The 16,119-nt window shown below is 52.3% G+C and overlaps 4 protein-coding genes across 4 annotated transcripts; 1 reads left to right on the top strand and 3 right to left on the bottom strand.

Annotated features, from left to right (window-relative positions):
- Positions 1–674: 674 nt before the first annotated feature.
- Positions 675–2,015, bottom strand: M406DRAFT_75391 (uncharacterized protein; the record flags this gene model as incomplete). The annotated part of the gene is made up of 1 exon (XM_040925837.1): positions 675–2,015. The coding sequence occupies one exon, from the start codon at positions 2,013–2,015 to the stop codon at positions 675–677; it is 1,341 nt and encodes a 446-aa protein (XP_040771004.1).
- A 1,835-nt stretch (positions 2,016–3,850) lies between these two features.
- Positions 3,851–4,689, bottom strand: M406DRAFT_335234 (uncharacterized protein; the record flags this gene model as incomplete). The annotated part of the gene is made up of 3 exons (XM_040921013.1): positions 3,851–3,912; positions 4,132–4,319; positions 4,415–4,689. 3 exons carry the CDS (start codon positions 4,687–4,689, stop codon positions 3,851–3,853), a joined length of 525 nt encoding a protein of 174 aa, XP_040771003.1.
- A 638-nt stretch (positions 4,690–5,327) lies between these two features.
- M406DRAFT_353975 (uncharacterized protein) lies at positions 5,328–7,481 on the bottom strand (the record flags this gene model as incomplete). The annotated part of the gene is made up of 3 exons (XM_040922799.1): positions 5,328–6,066; positions 6,129–7,176; positions 7,251–7,481. 3 exons carry the CDS (start codon positions 7,479–7,481, stop codon positions 5,666–5,668), a joined length of 1,680 nt encoding a protein of 559 aa, XP_040771002.1. The 3' UTR covers positions 5,328–5,665.
- Positions 7,482–11,837: 4,356 nt separating this feature from the next.
- Positions 11,838–14,724, top strand: M406DRAFT_75389 (uncharacterized protein; the record flags this gene model as incomplete). The annotated part of the gene is made up of 2 exons (XM_040925836.1): positions 11,838–12,009; positions 12,167–14,724. The coding sequence occupies 2 exons, from the start codon at positions 11,838–11,840 to the stop codon at positions 14,722–14,724; spliced, it is 2,730 nt and encodes a 909-aa protein (XP_040771001.1).
- Positions 14,725–16,119: the final 1,395 nt, after the last annotated feature.

Raw genomic sequence — 16,119 nt, 5'->3', positions numbered from 1 at the left:
CCGTTAGCTGCTTGTATCAAGGTGTGTTCTCTGCTATACAGGTTTTCTGTTTGCATGCAGTTATCAGATTGAACCCAGATCATTCAATCATGATATGCAGCATGCGTGTAGAAGATAGAATGAATTACTGTTGCAAAGGACTACGCTTGAGTAGCTGAAATATGAGAGTGCAAGTAGAGCCCTTGCAGGCTATCACAACTGCCAGTTGCTTGGTTCCAGGCCTGTCGGAAAGCCTAAAAAAAATCCCTACAGTTTAGGTTGCACCTACTTAACTGGCCCTCCACTTGGTCATCACCTTGATGAGTCGTGGTCCTTTACTATGAATTATCATGATTAAGAAATAGGCGAGATTTTGTCGAGTGCCTTGAAAGTTTCCCAGCAACCTCCTCTACCTCATCTTCGTCGAGACCAAAAGAAGAAGTAAAAAGTTCTCAAGCTAAGGTGATGACGACGGCACGCGAGAAAAGAGGTAGACACTGTGAATGTATCTGGACTCGATTGTGCTCAATGGACAACGATTTATTGCCATCTATTCGACCTAAAAGAAATTCTTATCATCTTCGTTCCAATCATGAATCATCAAGACCATCATTCTGTTCTTGTTTGCGAGCTGCCCTACTTCCGCCCCTGTCGGATCGCTTGCGACTCCCGACAACTCTTGTAGGCTCTAACCGCTATGAATCCACCTGAAGGCGCTTCGTTGGCCTGCCGTTCTGCACCGGCGTGACCTGCCGTTTCGGAAGGACCGCCGCGCGGCCTGGCACCCCAGTCCTATCATCATCATCATCATCATCAGTTTTATCATCGTTACCAGGTGTAGACTTCTCGCCCGCCAAGGCAGTACACAAGGACTCTTTCTGGTCCGCCCACGCCTGGAGCCAAGTAGGCACACCAATGAAGGACACCTCGTCGCTGAACCGGACCTGCTTGCAGCCCTCCCGTCGAGGCCTTGGTGTGGCCTCGTCATCGAACTCCTCGACGGCTGGTGGTGGGATCAAGACCTTTGCCTCGGCGGCGACCAGGGCGACCTGGTCCATGGCCCAGCGGGAGACACGCTCGCACTGGCGCATGTTCTTTTCGGCGGCGATTTCCTTGGCGGCCTGGTGAAGGCGTTCGGAGAGGTCATCGAGGGAAGGTGGTTGCTCCGCCCTGCGAATGTGTTCGTCCCGGATGGCCTGCTGGTGCAGGCGGTGCTGCTGGTGCTTCTTACGCAGCAGAAGGACCGTCTTTTTGGCACGGGCGAAGCACCAGTGTTCAAAGTTGACGTACTCGATCCAGGTGGTCAGGGGGTCCTGCAGGGTGGCGTCGAGAAGGAGGCGGAGGCCTTGCCAGGCGAAGCCATGGAGGGCGAGGCGGTGGACGACGGCGTTGGTGTAGCCGACGAATCCAGCGCCCAGGCGCTTCTCGCGGCGGTGCCAGGTACGCCCACCCTCAGGGTTGCCATCATCGGCATCGTCGTCGGTGGACTGTCGATTGTCGTGCTGCCAGGTGCGGAACTTGTTCCAGCGGTCGAACTGGCGCACAAAGACGCCTGACCAGGCTGGGAGTACAGGGTCGGGCTCCTGCCAGGGCTCCATCATGCTGCGGTAGAGCTCAGGGGCGTAGATGATGATCTCGTACAGGTGGCGAACGTCATAGACGGGGCGGCCGCCAGCCTCTACCAGGAGCCTGTAGAACTCCACCTCGATCTCCTCAGCGCTGGGTGGTGGTAAGTGAGGGGCGAGCTCATGATGGCCATGACGGCCCAGCTCTGGCTTTGGCTCTGGCTCTGGCTTTGGCTCTGGCTTTGGCTCTGGCATGTGCTGTAGCTCTGGTTGGACCTGTGGCTCTTGGTCTGGCTTGAGCTCTGACTTAAGCTCTGCTTCCTTCTCTGACTGTAGCTTTGGCTCTATTTCCTGCTTTTGCTCTAAATCTGGCATTGAATCCAGCTTCAGCTCTTGCTTTGACTCTGGCACAGGCTCCTGGGACTTGCCCTGAGATGGCTCTGGCTCTGTCTTGTCAAGCCTTGAATCCATGTATTTTATTTCAACGAGTTGTAAGAGAAAGAGGAGGGGAGAAGAAATGGAACAAAGAAAAATGACAATGCCAATTGATAATGATGATGATGATGATGATGATGATGATGATGATGATGATGATGATGATGATGATGATGATGCTGTGTAAGTATTCAAAGCGTATTGTTGCTTGTGGGTCGTTGCAGACGCTGCTGTGGGTATTGGTTTAATGTCTTGAAGCGAAGCTAAAGACAATAAGGTTTGGTTTGGTTTAGGCGGGTGTTTTGACTCAGGAACCACGAGCTATAGAAGGTGACAGCACCACTAAAAACGGCGTGGGGTTAGAGTCAGAAATCGGGCAGGATGGGAAAAAGAGAAGGGGAACAGGACCAAAAAGTAGGAGGGAGGGTATATCCCACCCATTCGTTTATTTACCCACTGCAACACAACAGAACATCAAATACAGTTGGTTCGACTCCTCTTTTTCCTACCCGAACCCAGCATCCGGAGCACGTGCCCTGCTTTGCTGTCGACTGCAAATGTTCACAGACCAAATTCTCATGTACTTGTTATGTAAGGAGAGGAAAGAAGAAAGAGAGAGAGAAGCGACTCGTATCGATTGTTTTTCTTCTTCTCGCCCCGCCTTCTCTTCCTCCTTTTCCTGTCTTGTGCTACCACACCACCCCATTCTTCTGAACCTGTGGCCATCAAGAGTCACCTGCATGGTTCCATTGCATCGGCCTATCCTATCCAAAACGGACGGCCACAATGCCGTTATCCGGTACCACAAACATGGAAAAGTTTTGCTGCATGTCTATGTACATGGTACTATGTACATGGTACTATGTACATGGTACTATGTACATGGTACTATGTACACCATAATCATCTGTAAGTACACAGTCATCATCGGTGGGCGAAGAGAGAAGAAGACTAGAAAGAAAGAAACTTGGTAGTGACGTTGATAGAGGAGCGAGGTGTGGTGGCATGGGTTTCATCCAACCAACCCTGTTCCCCTCCACCCTTGCCGACATCCGCCTAGGCGTACTGTACTATAGAGCTTGAGCAATTCTCCGATGGTTTTCTCTTACAACTATTTCAACACGCTTACTCGCGGCCCTAGAATCTCAATCAGTCAGACGACACACTTCTTGGGGATCTCCCCCACCACACCCATTCGTGACCAATTTCTGGAGAGGTGTGTGTGTGTGTGCAAGTGTGCGTGTGATTTGCCGTGAGTGAAATAGGTGAGACTTTGCTGTCCGTGGATCGATCGGTAGCCATCTAGTGCCCAACCCCACTCGTTGCCCACCAAAAACCACCCTCAAGCCCACCAACCCGCTTGCCAACGCGTGCCCTTGAGATGAGCTGGCGACGGGGTGTGCCGTCCTTGCATTAGCTCGTACAATAGCCTCGTTTTCCTCTGCCGCCGTATCCCGGACCCCCGGCATTTCCACATCGACCCCTTGACATCGTTGTTTATAGGCCAATGTATTGATTTCTTCTTTTTTTGTTCTTCCTTTTTCTGGGTGGTGGGTCGGCGATTATACTGCTGGCGTGGCATCTCACATGCACTTGTTCCTCATAGACCAAGACCAAATTCAGATGATTACAATCACACGCGAGAGAGGAGGGGAGGCAAGTGGGAATGCACAATCGCCAGAAGCATTGATTACACTCGTGCCCTCGTATATGTCGTGTCACTCACTGTACCAGGGCTATCCCTTGATGAGGAGAGAGGAAAAAAAAAATTGAGACACCGAAGTCTATCCGAGAGAAAGGCCTCAGCCTCTTAATACAGTGCGGTACCAGGCAGATGTGATGCTGGCGGTGATACAGCGGCGTGTCTTGTCCTACTTGCGCCTGCTCAAGTCCGCAAGGTCTGAGAAGCGCTGCTCATACTCCGCCCAGCCATCTTAATGCATTAGGTTGGCCACCAGCGATCGAAAATACCTGGGTTGATCGGCTGGCTGGCCTGCAGATGCTGGCATTCGAAAACCTTGATCCAATTTTCCCCCCCCAGTGTATTTGTCCACCTCTTCATCCCGCTGTTACTTCGCTGCTCCAGAAGTGACGACGCTCGGGGTCGCACAACGAACTTTGGCGGTCGGAGCCGGCCTTGAAAGCTACCTACCTCTTCCATCCTCGGGCCCAGATACTACTATGGCGCGTTCCTCCCATCCGGCGAAAATGTTCTGAAAATTGCTGGTTCCCAAACTCTCGACGGAAGCCTGCGCCGGGTGGCTGGTCTCAAGCGCTTTCGGTAAACGCCGAAAGATGCTTTTGAGGAGCCGTGTATTGATACGTGAAATACCATACAACCTGCCAGAAAAGAGTGTCAATGCAATGGTCGTAAGTGACATTCCCGACGTAGCCGACACGACCTCAACATCCCCCATGGGTGCATATGTCCTTACAATATCTCGAGTAACACCTGAGAGGTACTATGCATCGCCATCTTAGTACACAAAGTGTTGGCCTTGGCCTGTGAGGTCCTTATGAAAGCGCGCCATTGACACTGTGGCGGCGGCCCCTCAACGTTCGTGTGCTTGACAAGTGACTTGCCGCCGTTGTGCCCGTTCAGCGGCCGCTGGGGTTGCAGCGGTGCTCGTCTCTGCCACAAAGGCCAGACAGGGACGTAGATGGTGACCTCGTTGGTCCCATAGATGACAATCTCGATTTCGACCGACATGTGGTGGATGTCACCTCGTTGCCGCTTCCAAAGAGAATCTCGATGTTCTTCTCGTCCGTCTCCAATATCTCACATCCCATATCTGTTATTTGCGTTACGTTTTATATTCCCCCTCTTTTACGTAACTCTAAGAACCTTCTTAGACAAAGGCCAGCTACCAATTCCGTAGAGACAAGCAAAAGTCGAGAGCAATTAAGCCTCGAGCAGCAAGATCTGTTGAACATAAGATCTTCTGAGCATAAAAAGAATCGCAGTATGTTCCGAAGCAACGACATTGTTGCTTCTGTCTGAAAGACGTTAAAGAATCTTCTAAGCCTAGATATCAATTTGTGAAAGACGATGAATCGCAGGGCATTAGCAATGTCACATGAGAAGATGCGTGATAAGACGGAAACTTGTGAGTATGAGGATCAGCCTGTTGATGTCCAATTATCGCTGGAATGATCACGACGCAAGGGCCTCAGACTATGTTAATGAGGTGGCCACACAAAAACTTCTTGAGCATACTTGATCAATTTCCTTTCCACCTCCCCCTCCCTCAGAAAAAAAAAAGAAAGAAACGACATCTTTGTGATGATTCAACCATGACGAGTTACAGCTCAACCTCTGACTGCCTATTGTCCAGAGAATTCAGAACGAAAAGAATGGCCCGCAGTAAATTAATAAACCCCCTTTCGAACAGATGTAAACACAAGACCGCTGCTTTAGAAGAATAGGCCGCCAACAAACCGAAATACAGAGTAATCCATTACGTCTAGGGTCAGTGGCAGCTGCCCGACGATAAGAACGACAACGACGACTACGAGAAAAGGTCATGAGTGGTCTCAGAGGCATGTCCAAGATCCATGATAAGAAGCAGCCTCTATCGCCACGGCTGCCGGTGTGATAGAATGTCGAACACGATGAAGAAGCAGGAGCGCGCGCACACACACACACACACACACGCACACAAGACAAGCATGAGACATCCCACTAGCTAGTTGCTGGTCTGCTGGACGAACTGCTGGCCAGATGTCCCGCCTGCCTGCTCATAAGGCTGCTGAGGGAAGCTATTGAAGGTTTCCTGCATGAATGTATCAGCGGAATCCTGGGTCAGCTGCTGGGTTTGCTGCTGGGCCATGGGCTGCTGGAAGCCCTGCTGCTGGAAGTCTGGCTGGAATGGTGGCTGCTGGAAGGACAGCAGGCCAAACAGTTGGGCCATGGGCGTGCTATGTGGGTCGAAGTGCTGCATGCCCTGCCCCAGGGTCTGCTGGCTGAAATGGTACAGTGCTTGCGAAAAGTTCTGCTGGCCAAGCTGCTCCACAGGCTGTTGCTGCTCCGGAGCCTCTTGAGCACCAAACTGCTGCATAGGGTGCGAGTAGGTCTGGTGGACAAAGGCTGCTGTATGGGTGGCTGTCCGATGAAAGACGGCTGGGTAGAGCCTGGCGTGGGCTGCTGACCGAATGGCGGTGTGGTTTCGTCGAGAGCCAGCTGGGTGGCCTGTTGAGCTGGCTGCCGGGAAGGCTGTTGGATCGCCCATTGAGCGAGCTGTGGAGTGGACTGCTGAGAATGCTGCTGCGGGGGCTGCTGCTGAGCGGGCGGCTCCATGGTGCGTGGAGTGGGCTGTCGACTGCGTGCTTCCACGATTTGCGGTGTATTCTGTCGGCTCTGTTGCTCCAAGGGGGACTGCTTTTGGTTTCTGGGCCCTGGAGTGGCATGGGCATCCGATGGCTGCTTGGCAGGCTGCTGGACGAAAGGCTCCCGGAGGAAATTGTCGACAAATTCCTGGGGGAACAGCGGGTGTTCCTCCCCTCCTGACAGTGCGACGACCTCCAGAGCGGCCAGGCGTACCGGCTCAGCAAGTTCCGTCTCCCGCCGCCTGTTCTCGGCGGCTTCCGCGAGCTGCTTCTTGGTGATGAGGTGATCTCTCTCTGTGGCCATCTCTTTCAGGGCTTTCTCTGCTTCCACAGCACTCCGAGCCCTGTAGACGACCGACCGGGCGTAATACCCATCCAGACCATCAAAGGGCTCAGCGGCACCGCAAACCTGGAGCCTCTGGACGACCTCCTTGATGCGCTCGGGTGGGAGGTCGGTGTCAGGGTCGGCATCTTTGCCGGTCAGAATGGGGATGGCCAGAGGGTTTTTGCCATGGGGGACAATGTAGAGGCCGACGGTCATGGAGAAGAAATCCACATGGCAAGTGAAGGCGACTATAGACGCCTCCCACGAGCTCAGAGCCGTCTTGGTGAGGTGCAAGGTGGCGATGGCGTCGCTGGCCGCGTCGAGATTGACATGGTCATAAAAGGGCACGAACCTGTGGGCCAGGACGGCCAGCTTCATGTCCTCACTCTTGACCTTGTGCTCGATACTGAAGGCCGGGGCCACGTCCGCGATTCTCCAGTCGGGCATGGTGACACCCCAGCCCCTCATGCCCTTGATGAGCAGGACATGGTCGTCCATCAGGCCGTTGAAGGCGACGAGGATGACGTCGCGGTCTTCGCCGCGGCCCTTGGTCTTGGCAGCCATCCTGCCCCTGACCCCCAGGCAATGAATTGGTGGAAGCCAAGATTAGGGTCGACCACCTTCTTGTCGTACGCCTCTCGCGGCATCCTGAAAACCACGGGGCTGGTGTTGTTGCGAATGGTGGTCCTAAAGATGAGGTTGATCTGGTCGCCCTGGTCGGTGACGGCCGCCAGCTGGTCTAACTGGAAATCCATATTGGTGTGCATCTTGAAGAAGACAAAGAGAGTATCTTCATTGAGCTGCGACTCCCTGCCGCGTGCCCCGATTTGGCCCTCGTCAACATGTTCCATGCAGTGCCTGTAGCCACATCGAAGTGGTGTCGATTCGGGCTTGGACCAGGTAGACCTAGCCAGGCACAAATAGTGAGAGCATCGGACCGGTGAAATCACGTGCGAGTTCGGCTTCTCTGCAGCAGGTATTGTAGTGGATGCTAGTGTCTCCAGGCAGAAAATAATAAGTGAGAGACAGAGATGGAGAGAGAAAGTAATGGTGATGCTCCACTCTCAGCTGTGTATGGCGTTAGCGGCTCAAAGGGCTTTTGTGACAGGACGAGAGTAATCAGTCCAAGCGCTTACTGGATGGTCGTAATTGTAATTGATATGTAGGAGAAGAGAATCTCCTCTTGGGCGAAGGGTAGACACAGAGGAGGAAGAATTGGAAGAAGCAGTTTCGTCTTGGCCAAGTGTGCACGACTGAGAGATTAGCCAATGGAATGACCGATGGTAAGATAGAGTGGTAACTTGAATCAGTTCACTTACGATGAGGTCTATTTGTGAATTATATGCAGAGGTGTGACTGTTCAGGACCGTGCAAGCTTTTCTCCTGGCTGCTTCCTTCGTATTCTATAAAGGTTAACCAATGAGATTTTGGAAATATAAGAAAAAAATGGAACGATCATCCTGCATACAAAGAAACCGGACTTCCGTTTGCTGTCCAAGTATATCGAGAGGCGGAGAGTGTGAGATAGGGTGAAATAGGTAGAGAGGCTCCCAACATCAATTCCCAGAGTCATGAAACTTTGAGAAAATGTAGTTCAAAGTAGGTTCCTCGTATATAATAGCTCCAAAAAAAAAAAAAAAAAAAAAAAAAAAAAAGGGCCAGTGAGAGTTAGGGGAGCGGGAGAAGAGTCTACAGAGGAATTGGGTCGTTCTGAGCCCGTGTTTATGTTGTTTTCTTTCTCTGCCCTCGCACTCTCTCTTTCTCTCGCTCTTTCCCTTCCCTCTTTGCTTTCTTGTCTCACACCCCAGAACAGAGGATAGTAATGTTATTGAGTCTGATGAGGCTTCCCCCGAGGTCGGCATTATGCAGCAGGAATGCAGGTGGCCCGCAGAATCTGCAGAGGAGATCTCCCTCCCTTGAATTACGACATACTCTAGACAGTGCGCATCTTGCTCATAAGAGAACGGGTCTGCCGGAATTTAAATTAAGCATCCTGTCGCCAATGTGACTCTCTATGCATTACTCTGATCCTCGGACACATTTCATTGGCTACCCTTGTTTCGTTCAAAACGCCCTGTCTACGTGGCCTGTCTCCTGGGGGTTCGCTGAGACTCGCAGGTTGCATAGGAAAAGAAGCATTAAGCAGCGGTGTGAGAAGCAAAATGAGGGATGAGAACAAGTGTCTATGTTAATCCCTCGAAGCGAGCAGGAACTCAAGAATGCTTCCTTGCTTGTGTGGTCTTGTTATTCACTACTTGGTGTTTTGAACCGTCGAACGGCACACAATTTATGCTCAATTGTTTAGACGCATGGCATCAAACCACTTTAGGACTCCCTTGGGACGGATCGCTCAATAGTTGAGAGACCTCTGCGCATTAGGTGTTTCAAATGCTTATCAGGTGTTCAGGATGGCTGGCAAAAGAAGAAAAAGTAGCAATTGTACCCATTGAAAGACGAAGCGAGCACGATTGGACGGGTTGAACTTCCGTCCCTTGCCATGCATATGCTGTGCAACACCTCGCTCGCAGGTTGGCAGCCTGGTCTGGAGGAAAACCCGTCGTCAAGCTGCAGTCAGCAACTGAGCTGACCATCTTCCCCCTCTCCCTCCGGCTTTCCCTTCCTTCTGGTTCGGCAGATTTACTGATTATGGCGACAGAGACACTGATGGCGAGAGTGAGGAAAGGGCATATAGTACTGAAAATACACGATTGATAAATTCACAGTCAATGACCGGCTGTTACTCCTTCGCTCTCTTTTTCTCTCTTTTTCTTCACCCTCCCCCCTCTGCCAAGCATCCCTGGATGGACGCGTTGCACATCTTCACCAACCAGTGCAAGGCATGGCCAAAGGGACGGGAAGATGTCGGAAAGAACTTGGACAAATTGTGGCTTGTTGTTGTCTCAGAGTGCGGCCTTCGAGACTGCGAGGCGAAAAGACAATCACCTCTTCTTTGACGCCACAATAGAACATGAGGTAGCATTTATGTCTCTTTTAATCGCGCGAAACATAAATAGAAAGAAATATACTGAAATATTGCTACCTGAGGGCGACAGCGGCATGCACGAGGGCATTCGCGGAGGGTATCATTTCAAGTGTAGGCGTGCATGTGCGTGCGTGTCTGTGATTGATGAGCTGGCTTTCCCCTTCCCCTCATCTTAATTAATCCCGTATGTATCAGAATGCGCCATAGGTAGCTGTACAATGGAGCTAGTGGTTAGTCCTTTGCTTTTGTTAGGCCAGAACCTGTTGCGAGGTGAGCAATTTTGATGTTGTGTAACTACACGATCCCTAATGTATGGTCCGATGTTACTTAGCCCTCCTTAGAAAAAGCATCAAAGGGAATGGCAAGAGGGGGAAAATGCAGCTGGGGCATGCACTTGACCAGGTTTGGGCCGCTGTGCATGCGACTTCAAGGAGAAGACGTCGGGCTTCAGGATTGAACCAATGAGGCGGCAGAGACTACCCACGTCATCGCCGACCTAATTCTCAAGTGTCTCTCCTCTGGCGAGGAAAATGAGAAAGAGCGGTAGATGCATTCCATCCCATATCAGGAGGACGCGAGTCGAGAAAAAGAAGAGAGAGGAGAGAGGAGTGTGGGTCTTTCTTGACGGAAACCCCCCCCCCCCCCAAATAATCTTATTCTAGCGCTTACCAAGGCAAAACAAAGGGTACGGTACACCTACAAGCCTGCGATCCTGATGCTGTCGCTACTACTGATGCTGCAAGTCATATCAATCCTGGATGTCGTAAGAAGAGGGGCGGAGAGGGCCGGGAGAATTATTGAATGAGATGTGGTAAGGCGGTATTGTACACCATCTTCGTATTTCTCTAAAAAGAAGGTGTGAATGCAATGCATTACTTTTTCAAGGCAGCAAAGGCATCTAAGCGAGATAGCCCTGTCATAGCATCCCCGGAATGGTGAGCTGGTGGAGCGTGCCACGCCCGGCCGAAAAAGAAAGAATAAAAAACCACATAGAAACTTCTGCACCTCGAGGGTCGGCAGACGGCCGGGTTTGATATTCCCGGATTGTACCGGTACATACATTTGTTACTAGCCCGGGCATGCGACATGTGCTCTTTTTCTTTCTCTCTTTTGGTCCATACCCACTCGTCTCTGCTTTTGTACACCCCTCCTTTGCTTACTTGTCCTCGAGGCGCCCAGTCCTTGTCAGTATGCGAAAAAGAGGGGGGAGGGGGGGGGGGGAGGGGCAATGTCAGCCATCGACCCGATGGCGGTGGATGATCAGAGACAATCCATGCCATGGTCGTCTCGACCACACAACCCAGCCCATCCCATGAACAGCACAACCTGCATTGCGCTGCCAACCCTAGATGTGAAGAGGCATGCTTATAAGGCTCGGAGAAATAGACCTCTCTTCTTCTGTCTTTTTCTTTTGCTGCTCATCTGCATGTACGATCGTCAGCCTGTGCCCTCTCGATGTCTGTCTTCGTAATCAACTTTCCTGACTGGTATCTCTGCATACTACCAAATTTCTGCACTCTGGTTATTTAATCTCTTTTTGTCCCGCCCAAGTTTCTACACAAAGTGATCATCGCCATCTCATATTGTCTGTGCGTGTGTCCAAAGTCCAGCGAGTACGTTGCAATCCTTTCTATTCGGATTTTCTTCCAATGCGGCCTCTTTAAATGACCACTGACTTTTCACCACCTTGTAGGATACCTGCAGTGGGGTTTCCTGTGCGCCCTTCTCTTGCTTCACTGCCCTGTGCAAGGTACTCGAATGCAGATGGCTATGACCTGCTTTCTTCTCTCGGTCCTCCTTCAGAGCCAGGGCCCTCACTAAGCGACTACTGATTGCCGCCAACTTGTAAGGGACGGTGCAAATTGCTGTACCCTCCCTGGTTTCTGAGTGGTCTATAAAGTCTCTCACACAAAAGTATGTGCTCTCTCTTTCTTCCCTCCTCTTTCCACATCTTCCCCTCCTTTACTCTACTCTCTCTCTCTCTCTGTCTCTGTGCATCATGCCGGGTATTTTTGTGCACCCAGCCTTTAGCGGCAGTATCCTCCCACCCACCACCAATTAGTTACTCCACACCATAAAGAAAAAGAAAAAGAGGCTGAGGAGCTAACCCCAGACCCGAGCCGCCACACCCTCTCAAAGCCAGTCATCGCTGGCTCACTTGGTAGCAATCCGGGTCCCAGAGTTACTCATAGGCTCCTCCTGGTCTGGTAGACAACCTGTAACAATGTTTCGGCCTCAGCTTGACCCGGCCATGCCTAGTAACCCTCAGCCAAACCCAGGCTCCAGTACGGTGCCGAGCCTTGACAAGGGCAAGGGGCCCGAACGCGACTTTCCACCTCGCAATCACATCCTTAATCTCACGAATTACTGGTGGGGAGACCATGCATGGCAGAGAAGTAAGCAGGAAGTGCCCTCCCCCTCCCGCGAGATGATGACCCTGACCAGCCCTCTCTGATGACAAGGCCAAACCCCCCTGCCATCGTGGAATATAAAAGCCAGTGCCTCTTTTCCCTCAAAACCATTTGCCCTGCTGATACTTATTGACGAAATCAGGTACATTCGGGGCTCCAGTGAACTATCGGATCAGGACGCCTGGTGACACATACCTGCTTCCATGTCCAGAATTTGGTATCTGTATCGAAGATTATAAGAACATCTTGCTAAAGTACGCGGAGATCTTCACGAACAACGAGAGCTTGGCGGCTCACCTGGGGGTCAATATGTCGGAACCTGTCCTTTCACGCAACATAGATCAGTTCTTCCATGGTCCGATCATAACTGGCGAGAGTTATACCTTCGTGGGCTACCCCAAGCCCCCGGTGACCTGGCTGGACATCGTCCAGTATTTCAGGTGCAACCCTGACGGTTACAGGCTCGTGTCCGACTTGGACGGCCAAAGGGTCTGCAAGTTTATGCTCAAGAATATGGAAGTGACCATCACCGAGGAGGATTGCCGCACCGCCAACTCCGGCATCCTCGAGCAAAACGGTCTGTCTCCGGTTCTCCCACTCGACGATGATGAGGCCAAGGAGATCTACATCATTGGCTTCGTGAGGCAGCTGTGCAAGCTGGTGAAAGACCCAAAAGGGGAGGTCGATGACTTCGCGTTCTTGATCAGTATACACTACTCGCTCCGGCAGCAGGGGTTGATCCGCAGGCGCGCCCTTCTGCGCTGCCCGCGGCCTGGCACCGTCGACATGGCATTGGCGGAGAAGCTCGAGAAGGAGCAGAAGAAGCTGGTCCGAGATGAGCTCAACAAGGCCTATGACCTCAATGTCCAAGTCTGCAAGCAGGCGATAGCGAACACGATGTCAAAGCCTCGACTCCGCCCGGCGGGCCCCGAGTCCCGGCTCATGGGGCCGCCCCCTAGGCCCGAGGTTCGGCCCGAGGTTCCACCGGCCCTTCCGAGGCCTCAGCGCCCACTCCCTGGAACACTGCCCATCAGCTTCCTGGTGGATGGCGGAAAAGACATCTGGGAGGGGGACGAGGAGAAACAGGGCCGAAGTCAGGACCACCCGGCTCAGGAGCAGGAGCTTGACCTCGCAGAACTGGAGCAACGGATCAGTGAGTATATTGTCCAGATGCCGCCCCTCTTGAACACAGCCAGCGAGCAAGAGGAACTCTTCCAGCCGCAGGCGGTGCCGGCGCAATTCTGGAGGCGAAATGGGCCCCCCTTCTCTTCAGTTCCTCAACAGCAATACTGGACGAACTCTCCGCAACAGCAGCAGCTCTTCCAGCCAACCCACCATCAGGGAGTCTTACCGACTCTTGAACAGCAGAATTTCTCGCCAGACTTTCCACCACAATTTCCACAACATGCTTTCCGGCCGCCTCCTCAACAGCCGTTCCTGCCAAGGGTCGAGGGTCCGATGATCTTGCCGGCCCCTCTGCTACAGCAGCCTATCCACCCAGCTACTTGCTACGCGCCACGGGCCTCGACTCCTCTCCAACAGGAAGACTTGCCGGTCTTACCAGCCCTTCAGCTACAGAATGCACTCCCACCGAGCCCCCAGCAGCATCAGGTTTTGCCAAGTCTCCAGGAGCAGGAACTCTTGCGGGCCCATCTGGGGCGAGAAGATACAGCCCGTCAACAACGACACACCATCCAGCTGGTTGGCCAGCAGCAGCAGCAGCAACAACAGCAAATCTCTCCAGTTTCTCAACGGCAAGGGAAGAAGAAGACGACGAAGAACAAGAAGAAAGTGCGGATCGTAGCTCCAACTGACCAGCCGCAGCAGCTGGAGCAGCAGCAGCAGCAGCAGCAGAAACATGCCACCCAGCCCTTGGACCGGCGGAACGATACCTTCCAGCCAGCTGAGCAGCAACAGCAACTCCCTCTGCATTCTTGGCAACAAGAACAAAAGAAGGCAAAGAGGAGGAATGTACGGGTCGTGGCTCCAACCGACCAGCCGGAGAAGTCGGAGCAACAGCAGCTCGTGCCAACCCCTCAGCAGCAACATGCCATCCAGCCGTTTGACCAGCAGCAGAATGCTTATGGGCAGGCTCAGCAGCAGCAACAGTTTCTTCCATTTTCTCAGCAAGAGCAGCAGCAGCAGCAGCAGCAGCAGCCGCCCCCGTCATGGCCGCCACAGAGGGCGCAAGACCTGCCCAGCACGGCCAGAAGGAGGCTGGCTACCCCCACTCGAACGTCCCGGGCGCTGGGGATACTATCCTCTCTCACAACACTCTCGGCAGGGCGGAACAGGAAACGAAGTATGAGGCAGGAGGCGTTGCCTTCCTGTGAAGTGCGGCACCGGGCGGGCTCCGAGGGGGAGGGGAGTGGTCCGCAGCCCGCGGAGTCGAGCACAGCTGCTCACGCGATGGAGGAGACTCATGGCCATGACAGCAGCAGCAGCAGCAGCAGCAGCAGCAACAACAACAACAACAATAACCGTGGTGTTGGCCAATATGGCCATGACGAGCACATGTTGACGCGGCCTTCTGTCCAGGCCCTGGACTCCTCCTTCATCCCTCACATAAGTTCCCAATCTGGGGCTTATGATCCGCGCACTCCCTCGCCTGAGACTGCTGCAAACCTAAGCCGAATGGCGTTCGCCGGGTTGAGCCAGAGCATGACCTCGCTGAACATGTCCCCTCCTTCCCATCAATAGACCTGTGGTGGGGGCTTACAGTATTTGACGAGTAGCTGATTGTGGTGATAAAGATGGCGATAATGGTGGTAGAGATGGTTGTTGCAATTGGTGCAGGTGGTCATGATGATGATGGTGGTTGTAGTTGGAAGGTGGAAGGAGGTGATGCGAGGTGGATAAAGGACTATGTTAGTGAGTGGGTCGAGGAAATCATGACAAGGATAACCCAAGTTGTCAGGTCCCACAAGGCACAGAGTAGAGAAGCTAAGGTCAAAATCAGCGAGCTGAGGTACAGTCAGGGAGACACATCAGGACTCTCTCTCTCTTTTTTCCCTTTTCTTTCTCTCCTCCTTCTCCCTCTTTTCTTTTCTTCAAGTGTTTTGAACTCGCATAAAAGGAATAATGATGGAGGGTGAGTCCAGGAAAGGGCCCAAAAATTGGTTGGTCTGCGGGGTTAAGAAGCAAGAGGACCAGAGCCATCGCTGCTCCGAGCGATAGGCATGAGAAAAGGTCATGGCCACGCTACTGTGTTTGGGCAGAATTATATTAATCCTTCTTTCTTTCCAATGGTACAATATATTCTATAGTGCAAGAGGAGGTAACATGGGATGCAGTGCGCTGTTATGCGGTCTGTAAAAGAACATGGTCACCGAGGGCGTACTGCTTTTCTAGGCGCAGAAAGTAAGGCAAAGCTTCAGCCTTTTATCATCATATCATCACATCTCGAGGTAATCTTGTTAGTACGGATTTATATGACTTTTATAATTTAAACCGTATCATCCTTTTCATGTCTGATTGAAATGGTAGAGCTTCCACCCAATTCCTTAAGTATAAAATCGATGCTCCCAGCTGATACCCGCTCAGCTTTCTTCCAAGGTTCTTGATTGGTGGCTAGAGTATCAGAGGGTTTCGCTCCAGATTTCCCAATCAAAATCAGTACCTGACCACGATGAAACCCTTTTTGTCAAGTTTGACGTTATGAGTCGAGGTCCATGTACGACGAAAGGTTAGTGTTCAGGTTGTACAGACGATTGCGAGTGATATGGCTCCCGACAAATGAGTGTCACTCGTAATGAGTAATTGATACTTATCGTCGCATTTTGGCTTAGAAATGCCTCGCTGCGGCCGGGTAGTGGCCACCTTAGTGCTGCCCGCGAGATTTGTATTTATTTCTATTGGTATCGATGGGCGTCTCAGCGGTCGCCGAAGTCGAAGACGGCGGGCCGAAGAAGTTAGGTTGGAGTGAGGGTGAGCGCGGCCGATCCTTTCTTTCGCTGACCAGCTCGACGTGGTCTGGTCCAAATCGATCCGAGAAGTCTTCCTGAAGCCCGAAGCTAGGTAGTATCCCCTGGCTGTTTTCTTCGTAACAGAAGGTCTTGCCTTGGAAAATGCCGACAAGGGCAAGCTTCGCGCTCG

The sequence above is a fragment of the Cryphonectria parasitica genome (assembly GCF_011745365.1).
Source record: "Cryphonectria parasitica EP155 unplaced genomic scaffold M406scaffold_11, whole genome shotgun sequence".
Classification (NCBI taxonomy): Eukaryota; Fungi; Ascomycota; class Sordariomycetes; order Diaporthales; family Cryphonectriaceae; genus Cryphonectria; species Cryphonectria parasitica.
The sequence above is the reverse complement of the archived record's forward strand: the minus strand, read 5'-3'. Positions and strand labels throughout refer to the sequence as shown.